This window comes from Squalius cephalus, assembly GCF_949319135.1.
Source record: "Squalius cephalus genome assembly, chromosome: 3".
Taxonomy (NCBI): domain Eukaryota; kingdom Metazoa; phylum Chordata; class Actinopteri; order Cypriniformes; family Leuciscidae; genus Squalius; species Squalius cephalus.
Window position 1 is genome coordinate 22,778,066 of NC_137124.1, and position 17,313 is coordinate 22,795,378.

The 17,313-nt window shown below is 37.6% G+C and overlaps 1 protein-coding gene and 1 long non-coding RNA gene across 4 annotated transcripts in view; one reads left to right on the top strand and one right to left on the bottom strand.

Annotated features, from left to right (window-relative positions):
• Nucleotides 1-17,313, bottom strand: part of itga11a (integrin, alpha 11a) — a 91,911-nt gene that overhangs the window by 14,110 nt on the left and 60,488 nt on the right. For all 3 annotated transcript variants that reach the window (XM_079866898.1, XM_079866897.1, XM_079866896.1), the window contains 12 exons: nucleotides 17,117-17,231; nucleotides 16,581-16,708; nucleotides 16,345-16,493; nucleotides 15,501-15,645; nucleotides 15,037-15,202; nucleotides 14,708-14,778; nucleotides 5,268-5,412; nucleotides 4,878-5,026; nucleotides 3,692-3,835; nucleotides 1,628-1,831; nucleotides 1,397-1,527; nucleotides 1,152-1,318 (listed from right to left, as the gene is read on the bottom strand). In XM_079866898.1, coding sequence (XP_079723024.1) covers nucleotides 1,152-1,318; nucleotides 1,397-1,527; nucleotides 1,628-1,831; nucleotides 3,692-3,835; nucleotides 4,878-5,026; nucleotides 5,268-5,412; nucleotides 14,708-14,778; nucleotides 15,037-15,202; nucleotides 15,501-15,645; nucleotides 16,345-16,493; nucleotides 16,581-16,708; nucleotides 17,117-17,231 — 1,714 coding nt within the window. The remainder of the gene's footprint in view (nucleotides 1-1,151; nucleotides 1,319-1,396; nucleotides 1,528-1,627; nucleotides 1,832-3,691; nucleotides 3,836-4,877; nucleotides 5,027-5,267; nucleotides 5,413-14,707; nucleotides 14,779-15,036; nucleotides 15,203-15,500; nucleotides 15,646-16,344; nucleotides 16,494-16,580; nucleotides 16,709-17,116; nucleotides 17,232-17,313) is intronic.
• LOC307155929 lies at nucleotides 8,592-10,171 on the top strand. Its single transcript, XR_013820620.1, has 3 exons — nucleotides 8,592-8,867; nucleotides 9,582-9,664; nucleotides 9,993-10,171. It is a non-coding gene; the product is annotated as an uncharacterized lncRNA (long non-coding RNA).

The following is a 17,313-nucleotide window of genomic DNA, read 5'->3' on the forward strand; positions in this document are numbered from 1 at the left end:
TTAGCAGTCTGATTTCCAAGGAAGGTTCATTGGGTTCCACATATAAACTTTTGACCAGTGCCAATCGTATGCCTTGGTGGTGTACAGTCTCCAAAAGTCATATATATGATTTCCTGGCTGATTTCCTGGTTTGTGAGCACTTGAAACCGTTCTGCGTTGACCAGGATTGTATTTTGTTTATCTTCAGTTGGATTTCACAACATGTTCTTTCCAAGTAAAATCATCACGAATATAACTTTCAAGACAGACAAGATGGTCTGTAGTGTTTCGACCTTCTGAGGCATTTTAAAGTAATGTAGTCTGCCACACTTTGTCACTTCTACTTAGTGTTTTTGCACAGCAATGACTTCATGTGTAGGTAGAACCCATAAAACACAATATTCAAACCATTCACATCTATTATATCTGGAACCATTTATAACACTATTCACTTGATTTTTTGGCTACCTGACACAATATTACACATGCTAAAAAGACTTTTATACCAATTTAATTTGTTGTTTCAGCCAGAGTCATCATTCACTGTGTCTACTTTACTTCTAAATTTCCAGAACTAGCTAAGCAGTTTTTCTTTTCCCCTCCCAAGGCAAATCTTGAATCAACAAAGCAACAAAGGAAAGATCAAGAGATTACTGTATGTTGAACAATTCATCACAACTGAATATTTTTCAGGCTAATACGTGGCATGCTTAGAAGGGAAACCTTAACTGAACTACACTGAATATGCAGCTGGTTGGTGGTGTGAGAATCCCGCCAGCTGTCAGCTGTTTAGTTCTCTTCTAATGATACTTTAACCAACAGATTCTAAAAGATGAGAGGAAACTGCTGCTTTCAAAGCACTACCATAACTTCCTGTTATCCATTCAGAGTGTGTTTGGATGAAAACTAAGTGTGATATCATTCTTTAAACCAAAGAATTTTTGCAATCCAACACTACAACAGATGGATTCAGTGCAAAAAAGACCATATTATTTACATAAGTAGATAAATAAGCACCAATTTCATATATGATCAACAATCTACACAGAAATGAAACTTTTTATTTACCAATTTATTTATCTGCAGAAAACTTACAAGACATCAAAGTACAGTATTGCTTATTTATTGAAAAAAGTATTTGAAATTTGTATCATAAAAATATAAAAACTGACCTATTTCTTCAGAGGGTCTGATAGGAGTCCGAGCTGTGACATTCAGACATACAATAGCCGACATGCAGGTCACATCTTTTCCTCCTCGCCGACAGTCTTTATTGAATACGTTGATCTTGCTGGGCTCAAATCGAACCGTGGCATGGATTTGGACAACACTTCTAGACCTGTAGCACAGCAAATATTATTGAGTTTTTTATTAAGGAGAAACTAACAGTGTAAAGAACCCTGTGTTAGAGACCCACCACAGAAGTACTGCTGCACCGAGGGAGCCCACAGCCAGATCCACCAGGCCATCTCCATTCATATCCATATTGCCATGGATACTACGACCAAAGTACTGCAGACCCGGGGCCAGCTGAACTGCAGCAATCCTCTGACAGAGAGAGGAGATGGGTGTAAAATAAATAACTATTCAAACCGAACACATTCAAATAATGAATACACTAGAGAACAGCTGGACACTTATGTGGTACCTGTTTATATTTCCTCAATATTCTGTTGCGTTGGCTGTAGTAGATGTAAATGGCTCCTTTGTGATCATCCTCTAGTGGAGCTCCCACCACCACATCATTAAATGAATCCCCATTTAGATCAGGCACAGGAGCCAGTGCAGAGCCGAAACGGGCATTCTGACCTTGATCTAAGATCTCCAGCGAGCCCTCCAATATGAAACGAGGCTGATGGGAAAACAAGCATAAAGAGCTGCCGTGAGGTAGTAAGACACAATTTAGATACAGCATGAGCCTTGTTGCTCCAGTTTGATGGCTTATACAGAGGATAAGGCAGAGGGTAAACTAATGGGTTTCACAATGCAATGCAATTTCAACAATGTACAGAAAATAAATAAATAATTCAAGTCAACTGACGCCACAATGCATTGAAAATGTGGTCATGCACTGGGCTGTACTCTGTCTATGTGGGTTGGATACTAGTACTGAATGTTTTATGAACTCCTATTTCCATATTATTGGATGCTCATCAAACCTATAATTCAATGTTGCTTTTGCTTAAAACTGAAATCTTGAAGTCTTAATTGGACTTAAAATACATTGAGAATACATTAGGAATCAGGCATAAATACAGTAAGAATAAATATTATGGTTTAAGAGAGATATAAAAGAAGTCTATTTACATTAAGTTTATATTACTGTTGTGCAAAAATTTTCAATGCAAACTTTTAATGAGGAATAGGATCATTGTTTATATCTATTTCATACACCAACAATTAAAAAAACTCTGAAAAGATGCTGCTTATGATGTAAATATCCACTTAGGTCATGGACAAGGGCTAAACATTTCTGTGACCAGAAACAATCTTTTGAGGATTTTGTTAAAGATCCAGAGACGGCGACAACCCACGCGTTTATGTAAGAAATTTGGATGAAACTGCTGCCTTTATCCAACAAAACAGAAAAAAACAAATGCTGCATAGATTGCAACACAACTGTAGCATGATTTTGAAAATAAAATGCAGCCTTTAAGAAATGCAAAAATTGATTGAAATAAATAGTTATAAGCATACACATTCACAATAACAGTCCAAACCTTACTCCCAAGGTCAAATGTAAGAACTGCTCCTGTATTATCACTTAAGGTGAGGTCAGTAAGAAGGCATTTGAGCCTCTCAAATCAATTAGTCTCAAACGGGTGGAAAGTTTGAGGGAAAGGTGCACTTTCTCAAAGCAAAAGCTGCTCAAGTTAGCCAAGTATTTGGGAGAGTAATTAGCCATGCACATAACTCTCCTCCTAAATTCCTAAATCTCTCACTCGCACTGAAAATATATGGCCATAGACGACAGGCACATGAAATCAATTGCATCCTTCCTAAAACAGCATCAGATTACAAGAGAAGAGAAGAGAAGAGAAGAGAAGAGAAGAGAAGAGAAGAGAAGAGAAGAGAAGAGAAGAGAAGAGAAGAGAAGAGAAGAGAAGAGAAGAGAAGAGAAGAGAAGAGAAGAGAAGAGAAGAGAAGAGAAGAGAATGATTTGCATAATAAATGGATGGAGTATGTACTACGGTGTATGAATAATGACTTAACTATGGTCAATTATTTCAGTTAACGATGTTGATGTACCCTGTGTCTGGCTGCAACCTGAGGCATAACACAGATTGTGGTCCCCTGGTTAATGCCACAAGGAAATAGCTTATAAGCTAAATGAAAAAAGATGGAGGTCTGCTTTATTCACAGCATTGCTCCAGCTTTACACTCCAGCTTTTTCCATTTATTAAAGCAGCTTTCTCTCTCTCTGTGCGATTCATATAATTACATTTCAAGGGGGAAATATTTTCCTGCTGAGTTCACCCTCCACTACTCTCTGATGCGAGGTATGGCAGGTGGCAAAAGCCTGTCAGTATTTATGTGAGACCATTAATGAGGAACTGCATTAATGCACAGGCACAGTTTTCAGAGCTTGGATCCCTCAGCTTTAAGACAAGAGACAACATCTGTAATGTTGCTTTCTGGGTGAGAAGTAAACAGGAGGTAATATAATAGCTTGTCAATGGCTAATTAACTTGTTTTTCACAAGAAACTGTACCTGCTCTGTGACTTTGTATATGTAGACTTTGCCCTTTTCCCAGCCTCCACTGAAGAACATGGGTGCAGCCACCAGCAGGTTATCAGTCACTCCATCATCATCCATGTCCACTGGAGCAATCTCACTGCCATAGTATGACCCTATCTGCACAAACACATCCATCGAAGCCAGACTGATTACTACTGGTGCACAAGGACATGCATTTAGTGCCTATGAAGCACATCACTTGGATATGTATAAGCTAATGTAAGCATAAAAATGCATGAGCTGTACCACTTTTCACTTACACTGTCCTCAAGCATAAGGGCATATAAATACATACAGTGAATGGCAAAATAAATAATATGACAATTTAAGTGCACAATCTCATTCCAAAGTCTTTGCAACTTCATACAAGCAGTTGGTTGATTCAAAAATGTATGTATTGTCTTTAATCTCATACTTTAAGGGGTTATATATATATATATATATGGATCTAGACAAGGCAACAACAAAAAAACAGCATAACCAAATGCTTATTTCTCATGTGTCTCTCAATCACAATCCTCTGTACAATATATGCTTTCTGAATAAAGACTCACATGCATAATTATGCAGTTTGATTAATAGGGGTCATATTTAAAGCAATTTCTTGAGGTGCTAATCACCTGTTAAATGTTTACCTCCTTTAAAAATATTCAATAACTCTGTGCTTTGTTTGTGAGAGTGAATTTATTTGCATGCTTTAGGACTGTGATGAGAAGCACATGGATTTGAGTTTGTAGTCTAGACAGTCCACTCATCGCAAATGAAAGCCAGAAGAGAGATTGAAAACACAATGACCAATTGATCACTGTCGTTTGTACAGTCTAGCTGCTTTTCCACCATCAGGCCAATCCGTTCTCATTGCTTAATCGATCCATTCCACGCTGATCCGGCCCAGCCGATATGGATAAGGTTTCATTTTCCACTTTGGGGCTGATAACGGAGCTCTTTGGAATGTAATACAAATGCGTCAGTCATTGTATTGGTAACGCAAGAGTCTACAGACGATATGAGATGTAAATAGCGATTGTGTTATGGAGGACGCAAAAACTGTGTGTGAAGAATGAGTCAGAGCAGCAGAATGCTATTGGAGAATAAATGTGCATTGTATACAAACACTGTGTGCTGCAAATGTTTGTAAGCATGTTTGTAAGTGCTTTACCTGCTGTCCCTTGAGTGAGTGTAATATAGTGAGCTCTCCAGTATTTTTCAGGGTGAAGATGATGACCTTGCCCGTGTGGTTAAAACGTGGAGCTCCTGCTACATATAACTGACCACTGAGAGCTGACACCACTGACGTCACTGTGTAACCTACATACACAAAAGGAGAAAGATGATAAAATAAAATGCTTATCAATTAAAGACTGTATACTGGATGTATCACTTTACTTGGTAACAAGGTGGAGATAAAATGAGACCAAGAGAGTAAACATTTTTTACAGTAGAATGAATAACAATAAAAATAAAACATTTAGATGTTGACATATCACACTGGGGCATTTATCTCAGTGACAGCCATGGTTGAATCAATGTATAGGTGTGGATTCTTTACCCAGGTAGGCTCCATGGTTCTTCAGTTCATCTGGAAACTCCTGTTCATAGGAGGACTTTGGTGGAACCACTTTACCCTGACGAGTCTCCTTCAGCACAGCCCCATTCCAGTCATAAGCTCCCACAGCTCCCACTAAAATACCGTCCTGCAGACAGAGCAAACAAATATATTCAGATTTTTACATTTACATACAATTCACTAACTTTACAATTACATACAATTCACTGACTATATTCTCCTTTTCTGTAAATTCTGATAGCATCAAACTACAGGCTTTGGGTCTTTAAAGGGATGAATGGAGGCATCTATTGTTTTAAGTTTCTGACATACAACTGATTTTTATGAGATCCTAGAGCATCTGCAGTGCTTATTTCGGGTTGATGTGCTTTTGCTTCCAATGGCACAACATTAGTCCAATAAAATAAAACAATTTCAGTGAGAATTGCATAGAATTAATTCTGGAACAGTTGCTGAAGAATAATGGAATCCATGTAATAAAATAAAAAAACTCACAATCTCAAAAACCTCTTTATATTATTTAGCCAATGCACCAATCATGCCTCCATGGCATAGGGCAGTAAGATTATTTGTAATTGACAAAAATATCTTGAGGATTTTAGGGTAGACTGAAATCTCAGTTAAAAAAATTCACATTTTGCAATTGTTTGTATAGAACATATTGTAGCTACATTCTTGACCTCATTTAGCTCTCAGTAAATTCATAATACAGTGATTCACACATTTTATCTTATTCATTCAGTGTCCATCCAGCTCATGATTTCTCTGGAAGTGCTTTGCATTCAATTGCCATGGAAACCTCATAAACAATTAATTTACTTAGTGATGAGTTTATTCTGCTGAAAAATATGAACAAAATGCTTTGCATCCCACACTGTTAATTATGTAGACAGTAGTCGGAATGAGAGCAAGTGGAATGGGTTCATGTTTAGAGAGAACTTAAATTCCCTGGCATATATACAAACAACAACGTTCCGAGCAATCCCAGCCAAGACGGAACATTCTTACAAAACTTGCAGCCCACTGAGAATGCGCTGCTCTGGCTCAGTGGATACTTCAGATCTCAAACATAAACACAGAGAGCTGATAATCATGACTTTCTGGTTTTTAATCAGAGAACAAAATGCACTGTGGATGAAACCACCAATGTTTTCAGAAATCTTCCTGCTTTGTGTGCCTTTATGGTGTGACCTCATCCTTTCAACAACTTCAGCTTCGGCTCTACTGCATCCTGGCTTTCAGAGCATAAAAGGAGTCACATCTAAATGGAACAGTGCTGGCTGGGTGTGATGTTGTGCACCTGGTACCATTGCACCTCATCATCGCTACTATAAATCCATCATCGCTTTTCATTTCTACTGAACCAGCACCACATAAGCATGCAGAAGGTGTGATAAGGGACCAGCACAAAGACACAAAGCAGGACTGCCTCTAAACCTGATGCTACCAGGACTGCAGTGCTGCAGTGCTTTAAGACTTTTACTGGACACATTTTACTGGACATATTTTTCTCATTTTTTGCTTTTGCTTGTCTAATTTTGACCAGTTAAACACTTGAATCTTGTTCCTGCTAACACTTCAGTCTGCATTCCCCACTACAGTGGATGCCAAAATATTGCCATTTGCAGCGAAAACAGAACTGCAAAACAGATTGACCATGTAGAACCAATCTGTATGTGTAAAAAATAAACTGTTGCAAATGTCTAAATTACTTGTTGTGTACGCTTACAGTTTTGGCACGATTCTCTCACTCATTAGAGCTTTGCAAATGTGAGAGGGAAGGCGGGTCTAGCTTCTTCTTGTAGTCAATCAAATGAGGTTCTCGTTGACTCTGGATTTAATCTTATCTGATTGGTTCATTAAACACACCAGATGCCAGATGGCATCTTTATCTTAATTTGGCTCAGCATCGTTCTCACTGAGCCAAATTAAGATTTATCAGTCTGTTTTTTCAGTTTCAGTTACTAACTTTAACTTTACCTTTTTTAATTACGTCAAAAAAATTCATCTTTATTGCTTGCTGAATTCAGTGTTATATCTAGGCAATCACTTATATTGTTACTGTATATCTTAAATACCTAGTTCTGGCATGAGACTCTAGATGGTGCATGCTGATAGGTCTAACTCACTTGGTAGCGATCACGTCATTATCTACATACTGTAGCACAGCTGATTGCTTGTTGTTGCATTAGCGGCCAATGAGCTGTGGCTCAACATTCAAACAAATACCAATAGTGTTGCTGTTAGCAGTCTTCAGCGCGCTTTCAGAACGAATCTGGAATCAACTTCTAATATAAGTGATTGATGTTTTATTCCACATGTCTGCGCACATTGTGTGGTCCGGTTATTTAATTCCTAAATGGAGCAATCTTTACAAGTTTTAAACTAGCTTTATGTTAGAAATGTTTTAAACTAGCATCATGTCAACAGTTGCGCAAGTGAATCACTGATGCTTATAAGCAGCAGTGTTTACTGCATGCAGCAGCAGTGGTCTATTGTATTTCATTGCTGTTTTATACACTGTTAGCATGTATATGAAAACAATAAGCATTTGCGCTTTAAACGACGTTCACATATTTAGCGGTATAACTTTATTGACGCATTCATTTATTTCCAAGAGCTTTTATTAGCTATGCTAAATGTGTGTGGTTGATTCAGATGCTTGTGTGTCCAATTCAGATGCTTGTGTGTCCGAGTCACGCTAAAAAACAATACAGTTAAACTAAGCATCTGTTTATAGTCTTGTGTGATTTACTAAGCATAAGCTGGAACGTTATGCCGTTGTGTCTGTGAAGCAGCAAATGGTCTATTTTTTGTATCTCTGTGAACATACGTTGTCTAAGTTACGGATGAGAAGGTTAAAGTAAATAAGAAAACAACAACAACAACAACAACAACATTCTTTTATTTCAAGAGTAATGTTTTCATTAATTATGTTTAACATGTTAATGCAGTATGAGAGCATGCTCCTGTCATTTATTATCGCTCCTAATGGCTTTTCATTTATCAAATAGGAGTATTAAGGTTTTGTAATTATTATCAAATGACTTATTGATGGTACTTGCTCTGGTGGTTGCTGAATTCCTATCTCTATCAGCTTGTATTGTTATATCTATTGTTCATGAGAACACATAGCAAGCATTTCTAGTGTTAAGCCGATCGGCAAGGTAGCCTAGAAACAGATAGTCTTAGGTCACTAGTGTTTATCCGGTCAGCAAGGTAGCCAAGGCGCAAATAGCCTTAGGTCACTACACTGTAAAAAGGTTTTCAAGCAGTATTTCATCCAATTAATAATTTGTCTTTCAATTCAGTTTACCATTATTTGTTTTATTTTTCAAATAATATTTTTTTCGTTCAAAACATAGTTAAATATAAATATTTTTCATTAAGAGCTCAAATAAGAAATATTTGTTTCGACGAATGTACAATTTCAAGGTTACACACAGGATTGCGCATGGGCATTAAACACAAATCTTCTCGACGACCACGACCAGTCAGCAGACCGCTGTAACCGCTCTTCTACGTTCCGTGGATCACTTTGCTGCTCCAGAGAGAATCAGATTTCATCGCGGATAAACTGAAGTAAGTGAAACAAACAACCATTTAAATGTGCTTTGTGCTGCTGTATATTTAGTAGCCTGTACAAGACATGTTGCTCTGCCGAATTTATCTGGTAGATATCGTTATGTAACTTACATTAGTTTAAAAATGTGTTAGCTAGCTTAGTTTACACACTAAGTTAGGCAAGTTAACGTTAATGTGTCGACGTTAATTCCTGACCGATTGCAAAAGGGAACATATACGTTTACCCCTGGCTTATTTTGATTTTACAATGGTAATTAACGTGAACGTTTAATCATTGAACATAACGTTATCTCGATGCAGCGTCATAAGAATGACGTTCTCTGGTTAAAACCGTAGAAACCTGATCGCTAACGTTAACTTACATGTAAAAGGACTGGCGTTCACTTATGATTAATGGTAACGTTAACTAACACTTATGACTGTCGACACTCACAATGGTCATTTATTTATTTATGGATTGTATGCTTTTTATTTATGGAAGTATTGCTCCATTGGCGCCAATCGGTTGATGTCAGTTGGTTTTCAAAAAAGTGTAGTACTAGCCAGAGGACACTGGGGGGGCAGACATTTTTTCGTGGCGTTAGTAATAGGATTGACACTATATTGAATCATATACTGTAATGATTATTATATCAACTGATAACGTATGTTGTGCTAAAGTTTGTTGACCATAATGTACACTCATGCCAAATTTGTACTATCTTGATGCAGGATACTGACACCGCTACAAAGAGCACTTAAATATCTCATCCTTTATGGGAGAAACAGTGGAGGACCTGATCAAAGATTTCCTGGTAAGGCCAGATTACTTTAGAGATGTGAAAACACTAGATATGGCTGTCCACTTCAAAATTAGCCATCAGACTATGTTCAGATATATGTCTGAAAACAGTCTGAAGGCTAATTTCAAATATAGAAACAATTACTTTCAGCTAAAATCAGAGTCCCATGTGCTGGAAAGTTTGTGCAACTTATATTTATGTCAACAAAAAATTGGAGTAAATTTTTATAATTAGTTAGAAGTATTAGTATTATGTAAACTTATTTGGGGGGAAACCCAAGCTGTATTGATTCCTTATTCTTTTTTTCTTTTTCTTTTCTCCTTCCTAAATTCTTTTCCAGGTGTTGGAGAAGGAAGAGGCTGAAAAAACTCTTCAGCAGAAACCATGGAAATCTTTGTCATCAGAGATGCACAAGCTGTATACCCACAAACATTGGAATCATACTTGAGGGTCAAGAGGTTCTGAGGGACTTGCCGTCTGTCGCAAATGTTGAAAATCTGACACGAAATTGTGGATGTGTGGAAGTAATGTATATAATAATTCAATAAATATCGATTTAATGAAAATTATGTGTCTTTTTTATTTGATTTTGGACAAGATTAATTAATGTTCCTTAATGGGAAATATGTTTTATTGGATCCATATCTTTTTGTTTGTTTAAAATAAATAATTTCTATTAACTTGTATTTTTAAAAATGAGAAATAATTGTATTATTAAATCAATATCTATTTAATTGGAGAAAACAAATAATTTCTAATAAATATTTATTAAATGAGAATTTTTGTTTTGATTAAATCTATATATTTTTGTTTAGATCAAAAATAGAATTTAAATTAATTTATTTTTTTCAACAAGAAAAATATGCTTTGTGCCAAGTGTTATAAAATAGTTTTCATTGACATAGAAAATATTGGTAAGGGCAAGTTATTTATTTTTCATTGGCTCAAGTTATAAAATATAGATGTGAACCATTACCCTAAAATTTTTTAATTGGATGAATGAAAATCTTTTATCAGTGTAGTGTTAAGCAGGTCGGCAAGGTAGCCAAGGCTACCTAAGATAGGTAGATAGGCAAAACATGTAGTCCCATGAAATAAAAAATGCAGTACATGTCTTAGCAATAGATCTGCTGTTTGTTCTGGATGTTTTTTTCCTGTCCTTTCCTGTCTCCTGTTCATCATGTATGTATGCATATCTGCCGATGCAACAGCTTGTTTTACCACTCAACATCATGTGCATTTTACTTGTACTGTCTATTTCTCCTATTACCCTGTGCAACTCTGTAGGGTAAAAAAGTTGCTTTACAAATGTATAGCAGTAGTCTTCCTGCCCACAGCTTTATTGGTATTGGCTGGACAACTTGTAAATTATCTAAATAAAAATAGTTTGTTGAAGAGGGCTCTGCCCCTTTCTCGTTTCCTGATTTGATTGGGGGCTCATTCATGCATGTTACATGTGCAGCAGCAGCAGCAGCATGCCTTACATGCTCACAGCAATGTCTGTGAATGTATTGGCAGTAGCAAGACTCTGTACTTGCTCTGCAGCAGCAGCGTAGCAGATCTATTCTGGCAAGACCAAATACATTACCATTGCCATATCCATTACCATGCCAATCTCTATTACCATTCCAATCTCCCGAGACTTGTCATGACAGAAATAATGTTGTCTAGTGATCATGTTAAATGTACAAAAATCCAAAAATAAATAAACCAAATAAAATAAATTCCGGGGCATGAAATAAAGTCTAAGTCGAATATGTGTCACATATACAGTGGGGAGAACAAGTATTTGACACACTGCCGATTTTGCAGGTTTTCCCACTTACAAAGCATGTAGAAGTCTGTAATTTTTATCATAGGTACACTTCAACTGTGAGTGACGAAATCTAAAACAAAAATCCAGGAAATCACATTGTATAATTTTTAAGTAATTAATTTGCATTTTATTGCATGACAAGTATTTGATACATCAGAAAAGCAGAACTTAATATTTGGTACAGAAACCTTTGTTTGCAATTACAGAGATCATACGTTTCCTGTAGTTCTTGACCAGATTTGCACACACTGCAGTAGGGATTCCAGGACCTCCAGGACCTTGAGATGCTTCTTACGGAGCCACTCCTTAGTTGCCCTGGCTGTGTGTTTCCGGTCGTTGTCATGCTGGAAGACCCAGCCATGACCCATCTTCAGTGCTCTTACTGAGAAGGAGGTTGTCATGTCAAGATCTTGCGATACATGGCCCCATCCATCCTCCCCTCAATACGGTGCAGTCGTCCTGTCCCCTTTGCAGAAAAGCATCCCCAAAGAATGATGTTTTCACCTCCATGCTTCATGGTTGGGATGGTGTTCTTGGGGTTGTACTCATCCTTCTTCATCCTCCAAACACGGCGAGTGGAGTTTAGACCAAAAAGCTCTATTTTTGTCTCATCAGACCACATGACCTTCTCCCATTCCTCCTCTGGATCATCCAGATGGTCATTGGCAAACTTCAGACGGGCCTGGACATGCGCTGGCTTGAGCAGGGGGACCTTGCGTGTGCTGCAGGATTTTAATCCATGACGGCATAGTGTGTTACTAATGGTTTTCTTTGAGACTGTGGTGCCAGCTCTCTTCAGGTCATTGACCAGGTCCTGCCATGTAGTTCTGGGCTGATTCCTCACCTTCCTCATGATCATTGATGCCCCACGAGGTGAGATCTTGCATGGTGCCCCAGACCAAGGGAGATTGACCGTCATCTTGAACTTCTTCCATTTTCTAATAATTGCGCCAACAGTTGCTGCCTTCTCACCAAGCTGCTTGCCTATTGTCCTGTAGCCCATCCCAGCCTTGTGCAGGTCTACAATTTTATCCCTGATGTCCTTACACAGCTCTCTGGTCTTGGCCATTGTGGAGAGGTTGGAGTCTGTTTGATTGAGTGTGTGGACAGGTGTCTTTTAAACAGGTAACGAGTTCAAACAGGTGCAGTTAATTCAGGTAATGAATGGAGAACAGGAGGGCTTCTTAAAGAAAAACTAACAGGTCTATGAGAGCCGGAATTCTTACTGGTTGGTAGGTGATCAAATACTTATGTCATGCAATAAAAAGCAAATTAATTATTTAAAAATCATACAATGTGATTTTCTGGATTTTGTTTTAGATTCCGTCTCTCACAGTTGAAGTGTACCTATGATAAAAATTACAGACCTCTACATGCTTTGTAAGTAGGAAAACCTGCAAAATCGGCAGTGTATCAAATACTTGTTCTCCCCACTGTATATAAGCCTAGACACATTTAAACCAAGACACATCCTTTAGAGAGTACCATCTGGATTTAGGGGTATGATTATCTCCTAGAGTGCAAACATTCTTTCCAACAACTTATCCCTCCTCTCAACACTCAAGATGCTTCTGTTGCAGATGTTGTTCCAGGCATCCAGATTTTCAGCCATCCCAATGGCCATCTGGAGTTTTCCTATCCATTTCTTCCATAAAAAAAGACTAGATATTAATAACTCTCATTGCTTGCCTTCAGGGGACGGAGTGGAAAAATCGGAGGGGTTGCATCAGCAAACTGTGCAGCCTGGACAGAGATGATTAGCATTACAGTTGGGAGCAGGTCTTGGATGGATACAGACCTACCAGGTACAGTTTGGGCTGATTTGTGGACAGAGCGTGGCAGACTGCCTGCCAGAGCAGCAGGTACAGTATGGGAGTGTCAGATGCTGAGTCTGTGTTGGAGGACAAGCCAGCTCTAATATCAGCTCTGGGTTCAGACAGACAAGAAAAAAATATTCCTTCTCCCCTAAGGTGCGGCTCCTCCACACTTCTCACCACAATAATCCCTTCCCTGGGAAAGCCTGGGCCTTATATTCATTTTTTTGGAATGAGAATCAGAAAGAGGCTTGTTTGAATTATCAGGGAGGAATCTTATCTGCTCACCATTGTAAAGGTGTAATATTTTTGGTGTATCATATTACTGACAGCGACATATAGAGATGACCTAAAGAAAAGAAAGAAAGAAAGAAAGAAAGAAAGAAAGAAAGAAAGAAAGAAAGAAAGAAAGAAAGAAAGAAAGAAAGAAAGAAAGAAAGAAAGAAAGAAAGAAAGAAAGAAAGATAAAGTTTCAGTTTAAAGAAAGTAAACCTAAACATTCACTGAACGTCTGACTTTTGGTTCAGACAAAGTTCTTAGTCTGATCTCAGTTAAACTGTCTAGGTTTTTCTTTCAGCTGAGATGGAAAAAAGGAGCTATGAACTAAGGAATAAAGTAGACCCAGAACTTACAAAGCACATTTATATTCACACCGATATGCTGATAACTCCCAAAAATCAGCTTATTGAATTAACCCATTGTCCTAGTTTACATGCAAGCCTCTAATCCGGCAACGCAGGTAAGCCATGTTTACTAGACTTTATTAAAAAATCTGGTTATTACCCGGTAGTGACGTCAAAACCAAATAATTTGTGGATCTGACTCAGAGTGTTCCATTCGTTATACGAGATGTGATGTTAAAGGGATAGTTCACCCAAAAATGAAAATGACCCCATGATTTACTCACCCTCAAGCCATCCTAGGTGTATATGACATTCTTCTTTCAGACGAATAGAATCGGAGTTATATTAAAAAATGTCTTGGCTCTTCCAAGCTTTATAATGGCAGTGATAAGTTTTGAAGTCCATCAAAGTGCATCCATCCATGATAGAAGTGCAGCGATGCGTTCTTGTAAGAAAAATATCCATATTTAAAACTTTATTGACTAAAATAAATAAAAATACACCTAGGATGACTTGAGGGTGAGTAAACCACAGTACCACTGTACCACTTCTACTTGGTCTGCATGAGATGAGAACACATTTTTATAATTTCTTGGTCAAGAAAGAGTTGGGAGTTTGCGATATATTTCCTCCTCCCTTACCGTGAAATGCTCACTCTTTATTGGATGTGCTTAAATCTACCTGTGTTGATCGGTTTATGCTTAAGCCATTTATGACCTTACTTTGATAAAGGAAAACAGGTTAACGTGTTAACATGACCACATTTAAATGCACTTACAGACTGATGAACATAAAGACTCACCTCCACTATGTGTGTGGAGAAGCCAGCCTGAGACATCTGGAGACCAAATGCTGTCCCATTCTTGCTAGTCCCTGCACACAAAGACAACATAAACACACAGGAGAAAAGAGTCCACCATTTCCTACTACAGAGCATTGCAGATTTCAGTGATCTTAAAGAAAGAGTTGGCACTGAGAATATAGCAAAGAGATGTGGTATAAATTTGAAGATTTGGTCCAATGCAATTTACAGTGTAGTGCTGTGCAGAGATTTTACAGGCTGAGGTTTTGGGCTGTGTTATGGATATGATGCAATGCTGTGTGTGATGCCATTGTGGTAAAATCGCCAACCCTCTAAACTGAAGATCCTCTCTCCGAGAGCGTCCACAATGTCCTTCAAAGCTGCCTCATCTGTCACATTAAAGAAATGCTTATCGTCGGGGTCGCTAGCGATGTACTTGATCTCATTAAGGAAAGCTTCAGGGTTGATGCCTCTTCGATTGTAGTAGCCCAGTACCTGTTGTGAAGAAGAACGTCAAGAATCAATCAGCCTGAAAAGAGCTCAAACATGACGCATTTCTTTTGAGCGCTCCAAGAGAACATATCAAATCTAAGGCTCAATAAGTAGGAGTGAAAGCATTGGGCCTTTTTCACTGGTGTCAGCAGCTGAATGTGACTTTAATGACTGGTTAAAAGCCCATTTTAAAAATAGGTCATCACATAATTTCAGCATGAGAGTTGGCATCACTGCCAAAGTAAAAAACGAAAGCAGGAAAAAAAATGAAGTAAACTGAAGTAAGAAAGGCAATACTTACAGCGATGGCATATCTGGTGATGCCGTCCTTCTCGCTGTCCTCAATGACCTGCTGCAGGTCAGCGCTGTCATGTGATTCTCCATCTGTGATGACGATCATGACCTTCTTTGCTCCTCTTCTACCTCCCTGTTTAAAGGCCTCTGAGCTGTGAATATCCATAGATAATAATTTATGATCTGTAAATGTAAGTCTTGGACTCTATTAATAAGCAAAATGTACAATCATTCAAAAGTTTGAGGTCAGTAAGTTACTTCCTTGAAAGAAAATAATACTTTTATTCAGCAAGGATTCATTGAATTGATCAAAAGTGACAGTAAAGAATAAAGATGTGTTAAAGTGACAGTAAACATTTATAATGTTACAAAATATTTATATTTATTTAAATAAATGGTGTTCTTTTGAACTTTCTATTCATCAAAGAAAAATGAATAGAATCTTCTCTATCTTTTGTGAAGTTTCCACAAAAACATTGAGCAGCACAACTGTTTTCGACATGGATAATAATAAGAATTGTTTCTTGAACAACAAATCAGCATATTAGAATGATTTCTGTGACACTGAAGACTAAATGACATTTAAAAAAAAGATTAAAACAGAAAACAGTTAATAGTTTAAAACAGTTTAAAATAATAAAAATATTTCACAATATTACTGTTTATACTGTATTTTGATCAAATAAATGCAGCCTTAATGAACAGAAGAGACTACTTTCAAAAACATTAAAAAAAATTAATGGTAATGAAAAACTTTTACATGGTAGTGTAATGATTATTAGCTGGATGATTATTAAGTGTTTTTTTTTATTATCATTATTATATATATATTTTTCATTTATGCGCAGTACCGTGCAACACTGATTCCCAGAGCAGTGTTGGTCTCTTCTCCTCCTCGCTGGCCTATTTTACGGGCCGCTTTGACCACATCCTCCACAGAACGGAAGTCATTCAGCTGAAACTCTGTCACCACCTTTTCTCCATATTGTAGTACTCCAACCTGACGAGCACATGATTCACCTCATGTGACAAAAATGAAGACACATTTGATACTTCGCAGTGACATTGTTCAGAAACTCAAAAACACCTGAATCTGTCCCGGTCCAACGTAGAATTTCCGCAGGATGTTGATAAGGAAGTCTTGAACTTCATTCCAGGGGTAGATTGAATTTGAACCGTCCAGGACTATAACTATGTCCATGTATGTCTCACACCCTGATAAGGGAAATTAGATGTTTTTGATGCCTTTGGCAACTCTTAAAAGGTAGTAATTCTGCTCAGAAGCTAATTTTAGGGATTTGTTCTAAAAAAAATTGAGGCCTGTGATTCTTTCATAAAACAAATAAAAATAAAAATAAAGATTTATATTCTCAGCTCTCTGCTTTATGAGCAGTCATGATCATTTTCTTTTTAACAAGAAGATTAATTCCACAATATATTGCATATGACAGATCCATAAAACTTTATTTTTATGCTGAATTTGGCCATGACAGTTTCTTGTCATGGCCAAATTCAGCATAAAAATAAAGTCCACATTTAAGACAGAAAGTTGAAACATATTACTGAAATGTCACTGTAAAAACCGTCCTAGTTAAATCGAGGGCGCAGGTGCATTGTGCTTACTTTGGAAGGCAGGAGCGATAGTGCGGGAAAACTTGAAGCTGGCGTTGACTCTGGAGCAAATTCCAGTGCTGTAGTACGAGCTACCACATTCGTACGACCAAAGGGGACCACATGCCTGTGAATTAACACAAAGAGAATTAAGTGCACCATTAATAAATTAATTTAGGATTTACATGAAGATCATGGGCTCATTTGAC